Source organism: Chelon labrosus, assembly GCF_963514085.1.
Source record: "Chelon labrosus genome assembly, chromosome: 15".
Lineage (NCBI taxonomy): Eukaryota > Metazoa > Chordata > Actinopteri > Mugiliformes > Mugilidae > Chelon > Chelon labrosus.
The window spans coordinates 3982495-4003915 of NC_140348.1; the positions used below are offsets into that span (position 1 = coordinate 3982495).

At 42.8% G+C, this 21421-nt stretch overlaps 1 protein-coding gene across 1 annotated transcript in view; it reads right to left on the reverse strand.

The window, feature by feature from the left end:
- Window positions 1-21421, reverse strand: part of gfra1a (gdnf family receptor alpha 1a) — a gene marked incomplete at its 5' end in the record, with an annotated part of 102870 nt that overhangs the window by 69959 nt on the left and 11490 nt on the right. Inside the window, one exon of the mRNA XM_084562143.1 lies at window positions 13796-13966. Coding sequence (XP_084418269.1) covers window positions 13796-13966 — 171 coding nt within the window. The remainder of the gene's footprint in view (window positions 1-13795; window positions 13967-21421) is intronic.

A 21421-nucleotide genomic window follows, 5' to 3' on the forward strand; every position in this document is an offset into this window, starting at 1 on the left:
CTGCCAAGTCTCCCTCTGGTTCTTCTCAACCCCGCTCCCGTCTATGATGTATTCACCACAATGTATGCGCAGGCTCGTCCACACGGAGGCGGGATGCTTTAATGGCTTTTCTTTGCGGGCTTGTATTGAAAAGCAGAATCATCAGATAGTGAAAGACAAGTGTCGAGCGTTAGCTTTATCTTTGAGTTCACCGGTAAAATCGGAACATTTCAAACATTACACTTTTTTTATTCAATAACTGCCTTGTTCTTTCTTCTCTTTACAGCTTTGTGACCAAAGGAAAAAAAAAAGCTGACAAATGGCTGAGCGAGCATTGCTTTAGTGTAGCTGAATGCATAAATAAAACTACACCTGAGAGCCACGTTATGCTCCCTTTCTGTACGTAAAAAAAACAACCTGATCATATCTGGATTGCTTCAAAATAAAGCTTCTATTAAAGGCAGATGATGTGCCTTTTTAGTAGCCCCCTCACGGGTACCATGACTTTGTGTTTTGGCAAGAAAATTCACCCCGCATAATCTATTTCAACACCTCCCGTGCCACATAACTTGCAGCTGTTTTTTCTGGGTCTCACATTTTGTGTGAATCCTTAACGGCGTTACGTGTCTGCGGTGAACGCACTGCGTTTTCGGACCGTGGTACTTGCGCCTCTGGAACTTAAGATTGATACGCTATCCTTGAAACAGGAAGAGACACAAGCGCAGCGTCAGGACTCAAGAATGAACCGCTCCTCTGAGACTTCACGCTGGCTGTCTGCAATTAGCTTCACCTATGTCCGGGCGCTACATGAGCTGCTATATGATCTTCCGTGTGGACAATAAGATTAGCTGCAGTCACAGTTGGGCCGGGCTCGTCGCATCTGTTGGCCACGTCCTGATTTATAGTTATGAAATGAAGACTTTCCGTACTAAGCCCCTAAAGACACACAGGGGAGAGTTGCGGCGTCTAGTTTCCTCAGCAGAACGGATTCAGCTTTATAAACTGGTTTCTTTTTACAGTTGACTCAGGCTTTGGGTAAAACTCACACGTTTAGTAAACTAAAATGTGCACTAATCTGGAAATCTTTAAATAGTTGCATCCAAAATATATTGAGAAACTTCCCGTATGGGACATGTAACTGCACCTGCCAACACATATTTGACAGCTAAATCCCCAACATTCAGTCCCAGTTGGGAGCCTAATGGTAACAAGGAATAGTTTCAGACCCTCCTCCAACTTATTCACATCCTTGTGTAAATACAGCGTAGGCCCGAGAGCAGAGCACAGGCAAGCCTAGCGTAACTGGCAGCTTGAGCACATAATCCCAACTACAACACGGCACAAAGCAGAGAGGAGGAGAGAGAGAGAGAGAGAGAGAGAGAGGGAGAGAGAGGGATTGTGGGGACACAGGAAGGAGGGAGTAAAAAGGGACATAAAAAAGGGATATATATGAAACTGAAATACTGTAAATGAAAAGCACGGACAACAATGTAGAGTTGTAATCAATGCTGCACGCACAGCTGTCGATGCCGCTTAGTTTTTATGAATGAGTTGCTCATAACATGTCGAGAAGAGCTGATATAACGTGCCCCGAGTGAATCAGACATGTTAAAATGAAATGTCAACAAATGGAAAAGCAAAACCGAACTTCTGAACATGCAGATGGCAATCTTTCAATATATAATATTAGTGCCAGACAGGGCTGCACCTGTAGTGAAAATGGTAAAGCAGACATCTAAGAGAAAAAAATGATAATCATAGTATAATCTGTTAGGTCTGACTTCCTTAAATATCTGAGTTTCGCGTTTCTATTCACCTAAATTCTCAGACTGGGCATCAATTTGTCTTAAACTGAGCTATTAAACTCCAATAATATATACCCAGCTTCTTTTAGGCTTCAAATCCACTCTTTCTGCCCCCTGAAGTTACCACTTTCATGCGCATCATCGTAATCTGGAAAGTTAAGGGCTTTAAAAGTTATAAAAGTTAAAGAGCCCCGTTCCCTTGCGAACGTGAAGCAAAATTGCAAAAATGGGATCAAATTTCCTCTTGTCGAACAAACGAAGTGCTGCATTAATGCATGCTTTCACATTCTTCTGCACACTGCAGGAGCAGTTACATCTCCCCCTGTCCTCTCATCTCCATAACTCCAATGCCACCCCGAGGAAAGGTGTTCTTCAAATGCCGAGGACCTGTGATAAAAGCCAAACTAAAGTGGTTAAGCTAAATGGAGATATCAGTAAGAAAAAAAAAAAAAAACACCAGCTAAGGGGTCAGAGATTGACTTCACTGTTTAATTCATTGGTAAGTATCCACAGGGGCGGCTAATTTTGTCTGAAAGTGCGTCAGCCAGACAGCTGCGGATGAATTAACTTATCATATCGTGGCCTGGTTATTCCCGGGTGTAAATCTCGAGTCAGGAAAACAAGTCAAACATCTTAAGATGGAGTGTGGTTGAGTGTAGGAATACATTACTTTGAGTTCCCACTTGTAAATGAAATTGGTTTCCTTGCCGGTCGTAAGCGCATTTGCACTGAGTACATTTCAACCTTCACTTCCCCAAGTTAAGATGCAGGAGCACCGGCGCTTTGCATGTAAATCTCTCAAGTTTAAGCACACAGCCTACGCTCGCTGGCTGGCTTGCTCTGTCTGTCCCTTTCTTCAACACACAACCGCACACACACACACATATACACTCCCACTCAGCGCAGACACACACACACACAAAGCTGCACAGCGAATCCAACTCTGACTTTAACTCTCTAAAAGTCTACAACTTGAATTTCCCATGAAATACACTGGAGGGCAATTCCAAAACGAGTTGCTGGCAGACGTGCAAATTCGAGAGCACACACGCCTAAACAGCTTGCATCTACACTCATTAGCACAACTGCATCAAGTCTCTGGCAAGCAGACGCGCACACCCACACACGCACAAATCATATTCATCCATCATCTAAATAAATGTAACCAGCCACAAGGTGCATTTTCACTTCAACGTCTTGTCTGTTCTGCAAAATCAGGTAAAAACAGCAGAACTTACTCTTCTTGATAATGGATTCTAGTTTTTGGAGAATTAAAAAATAACATACATACGTAACTATAAAATGTGATATTTTCATATTCTTCTTTATTCTCTTTGTTTTCAGCAAGAACCAGTGTCTTCATTCAGGTCCTATACTTTCCAGCTGTTGATGTAACGCGGTTTTGGAGAAATCACAGCAGAGAAACCTCACCATTGCACGAAAGCCACAGATTACAAACTTGGCCTACGACTGATGAAAATGGGTTACTGCTTCGCAAACACTCCAAGTCTCACCGCACACCAATCAGAGCCACACACGCCACAGCGCAGCCAAATAAAGCATATTCTGTTATGACAGTCATGTGTCAGTGTACGGCCGGGTACTGAGAGTCAAACCAAACCAGACCACCATCGTTGACCACAAGCAGCGTAAAGTGAAGGGTTCTGCAGCTCAACGACCACGCTGTGGGTCCAAAAGTCCAATATTTACATCATTATCTCCTCCGTTTTTCAGCTCACTCACAAAGCTCAATCTGCCTTTCAGTGATCTGGCGGGAGTCCTGCTGCCCTCATGCAAGTAGAAACACATGATCTGTCATTTTGTGGCTATCCGGAAGACTTGTGTCTTGACTGATATAAAAGCCAGAGATTACCGAGCAAATCTGCATTAATCAACAAATCTGAAAAAAAAAACAAAAAACATTTGAACAACTATTTGAAACTGGAGCCCAAAAAAAGTTTACAAAAACCCAAGGTAGAGGCATTCATTCTCCATTGTCATGGTTCTGTTTTTTTGATTCCTGTGTTCATGTTGAGTTTCGTTCCTGTATCTTCCCGCCTTTGTGATTGTCTTCCCCGTCTTGATTGGTTTCACCTGTTTCTCGTCACCTTCCTGTCCTGTGATTTCCCTCCTTTGTAATCGTCTTCCCCGCCCTGATTGTTTTCACCTGTGTCTCCTCTGCCCTTGTGTATATATAGTCCTGCCTTTCCCTTTGTCCTCTGTCGCGTCATACTGTTTTCCACTGTTTCCCTGTGTTTCCTGTGTTTCCTAGCTCTGGTCCTGTCTTTTTGAAAGTTTTGATTTCTGTTTTTGGTTCTCCTGCCATCTCAGCAGCGCTTTGTGTTTCCTTCTGTTTAATTAAATTATTTGTTTTGCCTACTCCTGCCTCATCGTGTAGTGTCCAGCATTTGGGTCCTACCTCACCTTGAAAATCCATGATATCCATGTTCAGAACGCAGATATGGGGGAAAAAAACAATGATTTGACGTAGTCGGAGGTGGTGTATTTGGAGGTGTCCAGCTCGTCATCTAACAAATCACTGTGGCTGCTCTTTCCATTACCCCTATTAGTCCATGCATCATGTCAAACCTATCCGCTGTCAAAGAATGAGCCAAATGGCTGTTGAATTATTTTGTAGACACATTTTTGATGAGCAATAGTTATGTAAATGCTCCACTCACTGACAAAACACACTGCATTTCCTGTGAGTCTTTCGTTATAAATGTCATTGCTTTTACAGTTTTATTTGTTTTAAGGTAAATGTTTGTAATGTGAAGGTGCAGCAGCAGGAAATGTTGAGTTTGCATCAGCAGTCATCTCTGAACCCATCAGCTATTGTTCATATGCAGATATACACCAATATACACCCTCAGAAGGCCCATGTTCATTCTCTGATGAGTCACAACTGTTTTGGAGGCACAAGGGAGACCTACACAATATTAGGAAAGTGGTCATAATGTTATATATGATCGGTGTATGCTACTAGACATTACGGTAGCAGTATCTTTATATAGTAGAGAACCGTAGAAATACAATTTCATCAGTGAGCCACTGGTTCAGTCGCCACTGTGTTACCTCATTCTGTGATAAAGTCTGAAAATATATTTAAACACCATTAAAAGACCAACACTTAAAACCAGCTGTGTTTAGTGTTTGCTACAGTGCCGTCACTTCCCGCCAAAAGTTCTCGCTTCTTTGCCAAGTCCTCCAGCTTGTCCTCGAGTGTGAAATGCGTAGAGTCAGAACAGCTCTGCGGTGCCACGTCAAACTGCCCGCCAGGGTCTGAGCCACCGCAGGCTTTTCTCTGTCACTGTGTACTGGCGGCAGCGGGAAGGAAATGCCCCCTGCTCATTTTTCAGTCCACAAAATGGAGCGGAGGCAGCGTACGCTTGTGTGTGTGTGTGGGTGTGTGCGAGTGTGTGTGTGTGTCAATGTCGGCGATTTGAAAGGATGTGCGCCACGGGCAGGACAGCAGAGCATTGTGAATCACCCATCAGGACACCTGGCTCTCTGCGGCGAGCAAAACAAGGCCGAGGTGTGTGTGTGTGAGTCTCCGTGCACGCATACATACACTCACACACACATTAGCACGTTTGGCTGTGCAGCCCTCTCGCTGGTCCAATCTCACATTATGTCCCTTTCACCTCTCCCTCCCTCTGGCTGGGCCGTGATAAGTAGCCCGCTCTCAGTCAATGCAAAGCTGTGAATAATGAATGGGGAACAAGTTGCAAGCGACCGCGGCAGAGCGCTCGCATGATGGACACGGACACAATGAGAGACGCGGCGGCGACAGCGGGCGTCCGTCTCTTCCCTTTTCACTGTGTCCTCTCTCCGATCTCTGTTTGCCACTTTCTTTATCGACATCTCCATCATAACAAATCAGCAGGGTAATCCTCCTTTTATTTCAATATAACATGATTCGGACTTCTGAGGAACTAATTTCACTCAACAAGCTGTCCCATCCGACAGCCTCGAGTGATTTGACCCCGGTTTTGTCGGCCTCACTGTTTACTGCCTTCTTTGACCTTAAAACCAGTCACACCGCGTCTGTCTCAATCCATGAATAACAGCAGCATCGACACACACGCACAAAGCACACATCACTCTCCATTCCCTTAAGGTGGTACGGTCATGCCAGCTTGAATTCTCATAATACGCTTTCTATGTGTTATTTCAAGCTCTCCCGGAATGCTGTTTGTCATTATCACTGGTTTTGGAAATGCATGTGGACAAGTGACTGCGAGTGTGAATGGATGGGGGCAAGCGCACGGTGTGACATTTGGCGAGGTGTTTGTGGCTCGGTGCCGGTAACCTGTGGCGGGTGGCGGCGGGTATCTCGCTCCTGCCTGGTTAGTCGGCCGCTGTGGTTTCCTCCGGGGCTCGCAGCGCGCTCAGTGACCTGTGCTGCTCTGATTGAACAAACAACACACGAGCGAGCAAAGGAGCTGAAGGACGACCGTGAGTAAATGCAAAATGATAATGTCGTCCGACTGACCCTGCCCTGTTCGTAATGAAGTTTGTGGTTTCGGTGGTAAACCTCTTTAAATGTGTTATTTATCTCCCTGAAGGTCTGCATGCTGCCTGATGAATTGCTCGTTTTCAAATTATTTTTATTGCATATGTGAACTTTAAGTTGATGTGAACTTTTAGATGATGCAAAAATTATTGAAAACAATAATGAGCTATTCATCAGGCAGCATGCACTGCTACAGGAAGATAAATGCAACTAGCGGACTGTTGGAACACATTTGAAGAGATCTGAAACACCCACAACTAAACTTCAATATCCAAAATTAGAAACAGGGCAGAATAAAAAGCTTTTTTACTCTTTGAGCAGGCAGGACACTTAATAGGGTAGGGTACAACATACAGCCATCTTAAGGCTCATTTAGGGTACTGTGGGACACAGACGCCATAACCTGTGAAAACAATCAATTTGAAAAATTGTGGAGATGGAGAAGCAGCCGGAAATACGCTACTACTAAGAGGACCAATCATTCCACTTAGTAGTTTCTGGGGAGGTGCACGTCAGTTACAGCGCAAGGGTCTGCCAACGGTCTGCGTATGCTCTGTTGCTGTTGCTGTCGCTGTCGCTTCTGCGTCAATTTGACTGATGTGTGGAGCCTATCCCAGCTGTCACTGAGCGAGATGACAGCTGAGGCAGGGTACACCCTGGACAGATCGCCAGTCTCTCACAGGGCAAACACAGAGAGACAGACAACCATTCACACTCACATGCACACCTACGGCCAATTTAGAATCACCAATGAACCTAATGAGCATGTCATTGGACAGTGGGAGGAAGCTGAAGTACCTGGAGAGAACCCACGCAGACACAGGGAGAACACGCAAACTCCACACAGAAAGGCCCCAGTCTGCCTGGATTTGAACCCATAACCAAAAATTGTCATGATATACAGTATTTTACTATTATATAAGACAATGACATTGGCCTCAAAGCCACAGTATGAGCCTGTCTAATATAAAATGTAATGAATAGAAGTGGAGCACTATATGGACTTTCTGTATTTTTAAAGAATAGAAAGGTTCAGTTCAGCTGAGCACTGATGATGTGTTATTTCAAGCTTTATTTGCTAAATTATGCACAATAATTATTTAAACTTAAATGAAACAATTTATTTTCTTTAAAGAGGATTCATCTGGAAATCTGCACCTGTTTATAACTTAACTTGAATACATGTCTTTGAACTAGAAAAAGTCCCTATTAACACCACAAATTGTTCTTAATGTGCAAATAATGCACACACTTTCTATTATTATGGCTTTGACCTGACCATATAAAAATCAGGAAGTGATCAAAGCAGCAGTAAGGTTGTGGAAAGCAAGCAGAATCTGAAGTTACCATGCAGAGGGCAGTGATACGCCCTGTAACGTCAAAACTGACAAAAATTCCAGAAGAAGCAGAAAAATAACAAAGCAGGGAGAAAAAAAAAGAGCAGAAATGGATAAAGAATTACTGTCAGATGGTTCTCTGGACAAGAACTAAGTTATCTGCATTTACTGTCGATGTGAATAGAGTTACTGCCAGATGAAGCAACTGGATAAATTACATTGTAGGCTCCTGGAAAACAATATTCTGAACAGTATTTGTCATTGTTTTAGGTTGTTGCAATAATAATGAATCATTTGCATGAAGCAGCATATTTGTCCACGTCCATGCTAATAAGATAAAAGTTATAAAAACTTAAATAAAAACCCTTCAAGGGGCATTTAAAACCTTAAAAAAGTGTGATTACATTGCATTAATCGCAAATTAACTATGGAAATCATGTGATTAATCGCAATTAAATATCTTAATCTATTGACCCTACATTATTTCTGTTATACTCAGTGCCGTTATATCTATTTGTTTCCAGAAACCCTATGAAGAAAGTACTACTGTAAGTCTATCATTTTAGGTCAGACACCAATTTGTCATCATAGCACAGATTTTAACCATGTCATGCATACATCAGACATCAGACAGTGTGACACTGCGTTATCTCCTCAGTGGAAACAGTCAGTCATGAATGATGCATTACGATCATCAGAATGGTCACATTGTTTTTGTACATTATGAATCATGACCAGTGCTGCATGAATCATGCCAAGGCACTGAATCGCGTCACTGTTTGAATGATGCTCAGTAACCTTTGGGTTACAGCAGCCACTTACAAAACTGAAACACTTTCTTCATCTTTCACTCTGAAGTATCAGCACAGCTGCCATTTTGGTCCACCTTTCCCTTCCTTGTCTTCTCCTCTAAATTTCTGCAGACTAGTTATAGCTTTGTTGCAGAAGGATTCCTCTGAAAATGCAAATTTCAAACGTTAACACCCAGAGGAAAACAATATATTTAGCTTAGAGCTCAGTTTCTAATTAATCATCTGTATTTTTTGCGGAGTCTCGAAGAATGGAATGAGAGGATAAACGCTCTGGGTGTGGCCCTTCATAAGCTCCCCTGACTAAGAATGCTGATTTCAAATAAGCTCTCTCTTTCAGACAGTCATGACTCATTTGGTTCAGGAGGAGATTTAGGCTCTCTCATTTAATGATAATGGCTCATCCAAAAGGCAGCGTGCCGGTGGCCAAATCTCCCGAGCTGACAAGGCTACGAGATGGTGCCAAAGTGTTGCGGGTGGTAGGGGAAGAGATTTTCCTCGGTTTCCTGAGCTGTGGGATGAGTTCAGAGTTTGAGAGGACAGTGTCAAACAATCCACATATTACAGGTAAACGTCCTGCATTTAAAACCTTTTAGGAGGTCTGAAATGAACTGCTAAAAATGCTATTTTTAGTTCCAGAAAATTTGACATGTCAAAACTTTAATGAACAGAAAATTGAGTGAGACTATGCCAGGCATAGAGGTAGCTGCCAATTTAATATATTAAATTTAATATTAGAAAGTACAATATTTACTTTTTATGGCTGTAAAATACCAAGCTGACGGTGTCTGGGACATCGGTGAGTGTCTCTGGCCCTAGTTTTTGCGGTGTGTCCTGCACAGTTGGCACCAGTGGGACCCTTGTCGTCGGCTTTCTTGGCTGATTCAGAACGCTGGGAGTCTGGACATTTAAACGTCTGGACATTTGCGGCAGAAATGCAGCAGAAAAAATACTGAAATCATACAGCAGTGAAATACAGATTCCTCTAAATTACGCGTAACATTACAATATAAATGTACCTAGTCACTTCATAACGCTACTATAAAGAGCTGGTACATTGAGTGTATCTAATTCAGATACTTCTGTGAACAATACGCTCTCCTTTCTCCACTTTCTTTCTGGCTGTTATCTCAAAACTGTCAGCTGCTTAGTAAGTAAAAACCTCTTCTTCTTTTGATATGCTTTCTCGCAAAAGAAACCATTTCACATCCTTTTACCTGAAAGTTGAACTTCTCCAAGCTTAAGAAAGAATTTTTTGGACCTGCCTGGAAAAAAAATAACAAAGCCCAGGCTGAAACTGCCTTTGAACGGCTCTTCTTTTAATCTGACATGGAGCTGTTCTCCACGTGACAGATTTTCTGCAATGGGAAAGTTTAAAAGGGAAAAAAAAGCAGTTTCTCATGGTGGTTGATGTATAACATTATCATTCATTCATTCAAGCGCTTGCACCATTTAACCATCCTCTATGGACGGTTTGGAAAGATTTAAAGCTTTTAAAGCTGTTCTTTAAAAGTGTCTTGTTTTGCACGTTATGTGCCTTGAATTGCCTTCCCGGGGACAAATAAAGTTTTCTGAATCTGAATCTGAATCATCCTTCCTGTTACAGTTTAAAGGGCCATCTGGTTTGTTTGTCCCTGGGACACTTTTGACAGGTTTCCTCCTGAAATTAAAGGACGTCCTCTTTTATGATCATCTTTGATGTTTGACGACAGAGCCTTTGGTCTCTTTTGGGTACAATCCCTAACTAGATGTCCTATGGCAATACTTATGTTTAATTAATGTTTTTTTAATGAACATGAAGAGCTTTGATGCTTTTTTTTGCCAGATATATTTTTTCAAACATCAATCTAGTCTTTTGAGTCAAAGGATAAAAACATAAAGCCTCCACCAAAGAGTCAGTGAGTTGATGATGTGCCATTTGTTTCCGGGGTGGAGGGCTCACTTTGCAGTCTGACACAGCACTTTTTGCTTATTAACCGGAGAAAGTTAGAAAATTACAATTATTTCAAAAAGAACATTTGAAATTTTAGCTTGATGCCAGTTTAGCCTGTGTTTCCTCATATAAATGCGTGAAAGGCAGCTCACAAAGTACTTTCTCTTTTACAAAACCTCATCACAGCAACAGTTATTACCTGAGACGCTGAATCTTTTCTAAATTACAATTTTGGAGAAACAAGGTTTTACAGTTAAGCCCTCGGTAGCATCCACATTCCCGTCAGAGAACAGAGGGATTGAAGTTTTTAATTAATCTGAATGCTAGTGTCTCTGAGGATACACATACACACACACACAAATACATTCTCCATTTTTTTTGACACACATACACACAGGAACATTTAGGGGTGGCAAGCAGAGAGTGAAAGACCGACATATCCACCTTTGCATAAACGTCCCTCTGAGACAACTGGTGTCTGGATTAAAGCGTCTGAAGAAGGGATAGAGCTTTGGTGCCGTCATAAAATACTTCAGAGCTGTACTACACAGTGACGGACCATAGCGTACCATCTGCACTTTGCTCCTCAAGCACTAGAGATTTGATAAAAACCATATTTGTGCACATCTGATGCTGCAGCTTTCTGCAGCGTTCTTTGTATTGCAAGGCACAGTTAGCTATAATACTATAATCTTACCTTTCCTAAACAGTTACCAATGTTATTCTTATACATTTGAGCTTGATATTGTACATGGAGAGAGAGGTTAACTTGTCCATGAAAGTTGGTTTTAATTCAGGTTCTGAGGCTGGTTTAAAAATAAGAACACTATATGGCAAATCACTCAAGCAGGGATGCAGTGACGTGTCAACCTAATCAGTCACATAAATGTTAATTAGAGAGGAATAAATCCACACACTACAATAATAAGTCTTGTTGGAGCCTTGCTCTTGCTTGTAGGCATACTGGAAAATGATTAAACGTGTGGGACACCCAGTAATAGGCAGTAATAGGCGGCTTATACTACGGCACAGACACCTACGCAGAGCCTTCACGGAGCCTAGCACTGTCACTGAAGTGCGCCGTGGCTGGTAGAGAGCAAGAACTGTGATTGGTCCTCTTGGTAGTAGCGTATTTCCGCTTCAGTATTTATGGCAGCTTCTCCATCTCCGCAATTTTCAAATTGATTGTTTTTGGATCAATAATGAATCGGCAAGGTCGAATGAGAAGGTTTGGAGATACAGAGATTGTCTGACTCATGTTCGGCGAAATTTTGGCCGAATTTCGCAGGAAGTGAAGCAGGAAGTAGAGACAAAAAATGAACGAGACTGGCAAAAAAGACACAGCGCCGACTAGCGTTTGGTGACGTTGTTACAGAGCGAGCCAGACTGACGAGCGCACAAGCATAAATGGCTCGCACCAGCGCTGGCTACGTGTGTAGGTCACGCCGTCTGTGTCCTGCAGAGGTAAAACTCCGCTTAACACTGAACACACCCTACAACAGTAACACAAAAGCTACACGCAAGCATCTCAACAGAAAAGATCTGCAGGCCTTCACACCTCAAAACAGGGAGACACAAGCGTCAGTATTTGAACCATTACTGTGAATTCATTCTGATTGTTGGTTGGTGGTATATCTGATGCCGCTGCTCTTCTTTTCTTGTTTCCTAAAATGCAGCAACACGCCTACCATACTACTAGGAGTATTCAATGATCATTCAAATCTTCATTGATATCATCTCTTCATCAAAAACTGGTGAAAAGGCTGTGAAATCAAGAGAGAAAAGAGAGAGACGATGCGTGTTGGCCCTCAAGTTTAAGCCTGAACACACAATTCAGCATGATTCAACCTCACTACCTCATTGATGTAATCCTGCCTGCAGCGAGACTTGCAGCAGAAAATGTTTGTCAGTGATTGCGCGTTTCTGTGTTTACGGTTAGTTGTGCATGTAAATGTGTATCCACACATTTGTACGTGCTAGTGCATGTGCATGTCCATAGGTTTGTCAGGGATAAATGCCCGTGCAGCCTTTGCAGTCCAGTCAGTCTATTCGTGTGTCACGTGATGGACTGCGATGCAATGAATCGCAAACTCATTCACAAAGACATAGTGAGTTAACTTTTCAGCAGGGCATGATGCAAAACGGAATATTTCCCTCACACCAGCACAGCCCGCCATAAGCTGTCTTTGGCCATAAAACTAATGTAGCAGTCACAGACATTGACTGCCCTCTAAAATGGAAATTCATAAGCCAAAATGGCACAGTGGGGATATCAAAATATGACATATCCTCTGCTTCTTTCACGCCCCCCACACTTCTCACGGTCTCTTGCCACTTTACCATTCCATCCCTCCATCCCTTCTCCAGGGTTTTTCAACGGAGAAGCACATCTGCTGCGTGGAAATTCTTCTGAAGGACATGTCAACCCTCCCTGACACAGATGACTGAGCAGACCGCTGGACGGACACGCCAACGTACGGACACGCCAACGGACAGATATCGCTCTGTTGCTTGCAAGTGAACCAAAATCTATAACCTGACTGATTCGATTCTTCGGATATTCATTGGTTTAATAGATATTCTGCTTTCAATTTTGAGATTCAAGAAATTGATGCTACAGTCCCTCAGCTGTTAAAGGGGAGACAACAATCTGAATACTTAAGCTGTGTGGGAGCACTTGAAGCTGAGAGGTAACAAAGTGCTTGGTAAGAAAGCTGTATTTTATCCAAATAATCCAATATAACAAGAAACAGCAATGTGGTAGGATAATAGACTCTATTATTAGTGAAAGCATCCTTTCCCAAGGTTTACCTCAAAGAGGTCTGAGATTCTGAGCCATGCAATGCATCTAAATACCATTCATCACGGACTGCACCTTAACTTAGTTGATTCACAGACGTCTTTAAAAAAAAAAAGCAAAGCATTTAAGTAAGTAGTTGTCATTGTGAAGCAGGTCATCACTACTGTACATGTTAAACAGCAGCACTTACAGGAAACCTACCCTCCCTTAAAAACCTTACAGGTTTGTTCAAGATGCCACAATTCACCAAGTTTCATGTCCCTCTGAGATGTTAAGTTTCTCAAACATGTGATGTAATGAAATACCATCTCATAATCCAATTTAACTTTTATTAATGATATAAATACTACAACTCTGCTGGAACAGTTTAACTTTGGTTTAGTTCAGACAAGTTTTGATTCATAGGTATTAAGTACGTAATATGATCTGGGAAACCATTCAAATATTTGGTGTCATGGTTCATACCAAAGTAAATCAGCTGCAGGTAATTGGTACAGCATAATCTGAACTGCAGGTACAGAACGACCTGATATGAAACTGACTGACTTTATCTCAGGAAAACAATCATGCATGATCAAACACACACACAAAAAAAAAACCAACTCTGTTGCTTTACCCAGTATGGCCCAATTGGGATGAGCTCTTCTGTTTCTACTGGGATCCTGAAGTTCCGTGGAGGAGGGGTTCCCTCTGCCCAGAGCAGGCTCTCTGCCCTGGGATACCCTGCCCTGGGCAGCCCCCCTGTCTGGAGCCGAGGTGGCGGAGCTGCTCCAAGATTCCCCACCCTCTGTAAGAGATGTGCTTCGTTCAGGACCACCGACTAACATCCATCAGGGTTAACAAAGGTCACAGGGAAGTCAAGGCTCCGATGATAAGAGGGGGTACTCACAGGTCAAAGGGGAAAGGTCAGAGAGGAACCGGAAAGACAGCATTCAGATCATTCCGCTGATGGGCAAAAGTCACATTCTGGGTGATTTCTAGGTAGGCAAAGGTGGCAAAAGCAGAGGGAGCAGAGAGGAGCAAGGTGTCTTATGATCCTAGGTATGAAAGGAATAACTGTAAGACAGTTCAGTATGAAGAGAATAAGGAAAGAGGAACTGTAGTCTGCAATGTCACCGAGGGAGTATAGTTCTCATGTGAAGCAGTCAGAAGAACCCATAGGCTGGTCCAGATGATGCTCTATACCTGCTCAGTGGAGCAGCACAAGCTCCACAACTGACATCTTTGCAAATAAAGAGCCAAGTCGCGTTTACCTAAATTACCAATTGACAAACTGCACAATTGGTGTTGTGAGGATCACAGTTTAGCCCACTCATGTGTGAAGAGAGTGTACACACAATCACATCGATTGAACAGTCACGCTAGCCCTGCATGTAACAAGCCAAGAATAGAAGGATCTGAGGCTGCCTGGTAAATTGGGGGCGCTCGGTTATAGATTTTTAGTTAGGAGGACGATTGTGGATGAAACAAATGCAAATTTATGTATCAATGCCCTCATTTAACATCTCTGAGAGCAAAGACTGGCACGGAACAAGAGCTCTGCTGGATGCTGTGCATGTGTGTGTGTGCACGGGTGCCAGCGGGTGCGTGCACTCTTGGAGACGTTTGAGCACGGATGTGCGTTGTAATCTTGAATCGCAATTGTGTGTTTCTGTTTGAGGCCGTGTTTGCTTTTGAGGGATGCTGCTATTCTGTGATCAAAAGGAGAGGCACAAAGGGAGAGGGGAGCGAAAAAGTGGGTAACGCTATTATTCTCCAAAGAGAGCCGTTTGTTAGTTGGAGAGACACTGCTTTAATCAGACACACTGTAGCTGTGTCAAACACATGATCACAGGGGACAGAGTGTAAATTCTAATCGACCAGCAAGGACATACAAAGTGTGCTGAGATGGAAAAGAAAATTTGTGCGACTGTACAATTCGATCCATCCATTATCTGTTCTTACTTATCCTGTACAGGGTCGTAGGGGGCTGGTGCCTATCCCAGCTGTCATTGGGCGAGAGGCGGGGTGTACCCTGGAGGGGTCGCCACCAAGCCTCCACACCTAGGGCTAATTTAGAATCACCAGTTAACCTAACATGTATGTCTCTTGACTATGGGGTGAAGATAGAGCACCTAGAGAAAACCTTCCCAGCCACAGGGAGATCATGCAAACTCCAAAGGGCCGCAGCCAGCAGGCAGGCTCGAACCCAGAACGTTTTCCATAACACAGAATTGCGTTTTCCTTATTTACAGACAACAGCACTGCATTATTCTAGCTTAACAACTACACAGTGTTGAACAGTTTATAAGCCAAAATCACAAAGTCTACTCCCTTTGTTAATTTAAACAAAGAAGAAACTAAAAAATCTCAACTGCACAACCTCTGCCACGATGCAAAAATCAAAGGTGAAAGCCACCTCTTAAAGATTTGAACAATATCTTTGTCACGCCAAGGCTCAGGTAAAAGAGGTCAAAGTGGAAATCCACTTCCATAAAAGAATGAAACAGGCTTTGGAAGGGTATGAAATTCTATTAAGACGCCACGACACAAGTGAAAGCCCTGACGGCCCGGAGCCGAGGCAAGTTAATCCCACGAGTTGACTGTGTGCAGCTGAGGGCTTAGAGCGGCAGCTTAGCACAAGGCCGAGGCTTTGGCGCACCTGCTAGTGCTCTGGTCATGCCTCAGCCAGCTGAGCAAAACACAATGTGATTATAACACATCCGTATTAAGCACGCTGTATTAAAACAATCTTTATTGTTGACTCGAAGACGACGTCAAAGACAAAGTCCTCTGCATTTAAGTGGCTATACTTTGTGTCACTGTGAACCAGGTTTCAACTACTCTACATGCTGAAATGGCCACGCAAGTAATTTCTGTTAAACAAAACTTTTCCAAGTTTTGCCAAACAACAACAAGTGTATCCTAGAAGTAAAAATATGTCTACATTTTTTTGAAAAGTTATAGTTATGATACAATATGATACACTACGTTGGATAAGAAAAGAATTATAGCTTCTATAGTGGCAATGGAAGACAGTGCCAAAATACAAGTTATATTGTAAAACTGAATAAGGTATGAAGAAAAGAAAGTAATTCAAGTAAGTAGAGTTAAGTGGAAAAATGGTTGAATTGGTGGAAGCTTATTATACTGTACCCAATGTTTACTTTGACATGGATATAATATCAGCCTAAATACAGTACTGTTTCACACAGCATTCAAGAAAGAATCAGTTTTTCTTAAACCCTATACATATACAATTATAATGCATGTATGTTTTTGCAACCCATTCTTTGCTTGTGCTTGACTGCATAGAAATGCATATCCGTGTATAACTGTGTGCGTAGGTGTCAGCAGCTGGGTATGTGAAACGTTAATTGTCCATATTTGCATGCAGGATAAAGCAGCGGCGGGAGGCAGACCTGGCACATGCTCTCTCCAGCTGATTCGAGCCGTCAACTACCTTTATTAACTATGATGAATCACCCCACCACTTCACATCCAATCAAAGACCTCTCAGAGGGACTCGAATCTGGTCACCTTTGACTAAATGATTTTCTTGGCCCATGGTGTGACATCCAGCAATTGGACTGGCAACCTGATGATACGTCTGCTGTTAGAATTATTCTGCCAATGGCCCACAGCTGGATCAGTCATTTATGAAACAGTGTGTTGAATTAAGCGGCAAGCTGACATGTAGCTCCATGGCCATTTTAAAATGCCTTTTAGGATTATTTAAAGAGTTCTAAAGTCAATGAGACATGGAACATAAAGGTGTTCTCTTGACCTTGCCTAAGGATTTGAATTAAATCAAGGTTCTGCCCCTGGTGCATAATATAGTACATTTTACAATGCAAGCTGACAGCTACCACTGAATAATCTTTCCACCACAATGAAGATGATTTTCCTTAAGTCTCGCCTTTCCTCCCAAACCTCCAACAATCCGTCTGTCATGAAATAAACATGTATGTACATGTTACTGCACACTTTATGTTAAACGAAAAAGATTCAGCTTTACAGAGGCGAGACAAGGTCAGTGAAAACACGAATCCCCAACAGGCCCAGTCCCTTTCTCAGAACATGAGAGCAGAGCTCAGTATGGAACTGTACACCTCAAACCTTGTTGAAGGATAAAGCCTTTGATCCCGGCCAGAACGGAAGAGCCGGGGCAGAAAAGAAGGAGGGAACAGCGGAAAAAGAGAGCAATCAATAGATTCTTGTAGACACAGCCTCAAGTTTCCAATCTAACACAGCGCAGTATTGATTAGGCTTCGAGGCACAGGGACAGTCATGTCAGCAGTGGATTTGGGAGTCTTTAACAAAACAAACTACCTCGCAGGTGAAGGAACAGTGGCATTTATAGTGGCATTGTTTTCTTCATGCATTGCAAACAACAGCATAGAGTAGTTTAGGACAGGCATCATGACAGGAAAAGGATGTATACCCGAAACATGTCATGTCAGCGTACTGCAGACAACAGAGAACACAAAACTGTGGGTAAAATAAAGACAAACAGAGAGACAGTTTAGCTGCCTTTTCTAGAAGTATTAGTTGTAGTTGTTCAGCTTTTCCTCTACTCAGCTTATATGTAACTAAGTTATTAGCATGGAAGCCAGTCCAACTTCTCCTGCCCACAAAACTTTTTGAATGCATAGTTGGTCAGGAGCATCTCTGTTGGGAACTGATTATGCTCCAGCAAATATCTGAAGGGCCAATCAAGTTGATTAGGGCGGCTTTATGATGAACAGAAGAGTAACAGTGACGTAGTCAAACGCATCATCTAAGTGGAGTTTCATATGTTTACAACAAAATGGCTCTGATTTGTTGCAGGACTATCCAATTGGGTGCAGAGGTATTTTCTTCTCCTGTAATTGGATGAAACATGTCCCATAATGAAATCCAGATGGCAGGTTACAAGACTCATATTCTGATAATAACAGCCATGCTACTGCTTTCTGAGATATTTACAGTTAAGTGCAAGTCTTGACAGACATCGCTCAAACTTGTAGACACACATTCAGAGCTCTATTTGTTCTTCGACCTTGTGGACTTAGCCAGAGAATGGTCTCCGGGCACAGGTGTGTTAAATGTCAAAGCATGCCACAATCACAGCTGAATGTTCTCAAACAAAGACAGTTCTAAGGTGCTATGGTGGCTTGTGTTGCGAAAACTAGCTTGCACTTGGTTTGGCCTAAAGAAACAAGGCAGGGATGGAACTACATGTCACCATAGATATGCAATTTTGAGAGCCCACTGGGAATGAATCTCTGCCAGTTGTGGTCTGGCCAGGTCAGGTGTCAGTACTGAGGTAGGAAGCAGAAAGTGGGTGAAGTGAAGTTTTAAGTTGTAAACTTGGTTTAACTATTTGCGAGTTTAAAAGATGAAAGAGGAAAGTCCTGTGGATGAAACTGTCCACAGTGACTCAGGATGAAACATGTTTGTGGACACTGAAGCAAAATCAATATCTCTTCCTAGTCTTAGCTCAGATATGACTCCAATACAGATTAGGACTGTAGCGCTTCATTCATTAAACTAGAACGCCTGAATAATGGTTGAATGCATGCGCTGGCCGGTCAAGTTGCTGCTGATTTCCCTGCTGGTCCAGACTCAGTCTTTTATGACGAGATCAAATTTGAAGAAATTTCCTCAGGATTTTCCAAAGAGACTGACTGTATCCACCAGAATGGTGCTGGACAGACCAACAACCGTACAACACAATGACTTCAAGTAGGTGAGAGTCCATGATGTAAAGAATTCGCCAACTAGTCATTGCTGTTGATTTCCATGCTTGTCCAGACTCCTATAATATATGCAATGAAGACTTTGAAGGAACTCAAGAGAAGTAAAGTCACTTTAACATCGTATTGTATAAAAATTTTACATATGATAGTTAAGGCCAATATTTAAGACATTTCCTCAAAGTGTTCCTCAGAGACAGCTGCATCTACCAGAATGGTGCTGAACACATAGACAACCCAAATCCATGGCATATAGTAAGACATGCAATTAGTGATGTAGGAACATCATTTCTAGGAGCTTGTGACTGTCATGCAAAATTAGACAGGTACCTCTTTTAGTAGCTTGAATGATAACAGCTTCAAGGAAATGAGTCATTTGGCTTACGTGGCAAGGGAGTAGTATTCTAGGAAATGATGCAAAGGGGTTTCTAGTACGTTAATGAGACCAGAAGTGTCTGACGATGACACCAAAACTAAACCAGGAAACTCATGATTTCATCAGCTGCACCGACAGTTCCCGGAACAACTCAGGATCATATCGTAAGGCATCTCACTTTTGGATGGTTTGAATCTTCATCTCCTGTTTGCTTCTGATCACATAACTGCTCCTTCCAGTGACAACAGATTTATACCCGATTCACGTGGAAAGCGTGGAATCTGTTAGCTTTGCAAGGCGTATTTGTAAGATTCAACAATCTTGAGGTCTCGATGGACCTGGATGATGTCAGGCCAGTACCCAATCTGAGTCATAACATCAGAATTGTGGGCCACTTCCACTGCAGTGTATTGGGTTTGTGTTTCTTAAAAGAAAAAAAAAAAAGTGATGTACTCCTTCAAAAGCTTCTGCAAACACTAAATCTGCTTGGTGGCAAACAGTGTGACACTGTTTATGTCTAGAGAAACTCCCAACTACAAATACATTTGAGTGGATAAGCGTGAAGCAGGGAATGGCAGGAGAAAAAAGAAAAAAAAGAGCAAATGTGCTCAGTCAAGCAACAAATAAAAAATAAAGTTAAGAGAACAGGCAGGATACTCGGTCTCTCCAAAAGATACAGCACAGTAAATTATATTTGTACCGCTGTAACTCCTCTGCATTCCCTCCCTGACTATCACACACTCACATAAACACACACACACACAGATGCAGGCACACAAATATAAGCAGGGAAAGAGATAGCAGTAGACACTCTTATCTCTAAACATTGGCAGCTCATAATGAGAGTGACTTCCTCTGCAGCCAGTGGTTGAGTGGTGCTGACAGGCTCTCAGCCCCGCGTGTCAGCACGGGGGGATTTGAAGCGCTGCCTCAGCCTGACAGCCGGGCCACGCACTTACAGATGTTTTCACACACACACACACACACATACGACATATGTGCGGAGATCGCTGCCGCAGCTACGCTTCAAGGTTGACTTCAGCAGTAGGAGGAAAGAGGGCAAGATGCGTTTGAAGTCTTGACACATGGAAGAGACACAATATTGAGATCTGGTGTATTTGGGTTTGTGAGCGGTGAGTGGGTGATATACAGAGAGCCGATGCACCAGCCAACTGGGAGGAGGACAGGGCTTTAGGAGAGAGTTGTAAAGCAAACAGACATCAATACACAGCGACGGGGAGTAAATTCATTAAGAGCCAGAGAACACAAGTTTCTGATTACTGCGGAGCTGCCAGTAGAAAGATTGGTGCATGCGGAGGTTGGCGGTAAATAGGTTAGCGATGCCTTCCCAAGGACAGGGAAACACGCTGAGGGGCAAGGGCTCTGAAATTCTGCGCTGAAATTCTTAAAAACTGGCCGCTTTACTATAAAGTTTTAAAGTGCAAACAACGGTTCCGTATAAGTGCCACCGACCCAAATGCTATATTATCGCTTCAGAGCTGCCAAACAACTACAAAAGGTCAGTCTGCAGGCCAGAGTGAAAATGACAGTTGCATAAACTCGTCTTTATTCATAGGTCGCGCCTCCTGTGATGTTCTTATCAGTGTTCACCCACCGCCGCCGCCCCATCGTCTCACTGCAGCGGCAGGGTTTGCGCCGAGCCACTTTTGCCGACCGGCAAACCGACAGTCAGTTTACAGCCCGAATCGCTCTCCGACCCGTGTAACGTTTGTCCCACCTCTCATTGTACGAGTACTAAACAGCAATTGCCCCGCGCAATAATAAAACAGGCACGGACTGGGCAACCGGGCCCTATGAATCTCATAAATGTTTTGGAGCTTCAGATCACCTATTTAACGGATGCAGAAGTTGCTTTTAAATCAAGGATTCATTTAGTTTAATACTGGCACTTAAGATGATAGCGAGCGAGATATTTTACTATATGTGCAGATAGTGAAAGTGTCACAAAGCAACTTGATATCGGAATAGAAGAAGATGAAACAGGAGCAAATAAAGAGCAGAAATGTTTTGAAAGGGACACGAAAGGTACCTAGAAAAGCAATCGTTCATGAATACAGTAATACGACTCTTTCCAGGTAGGGTATTTGTGCATTTCTTTGGTCGCTTTGATTTTCCAGCACCCCGGGCC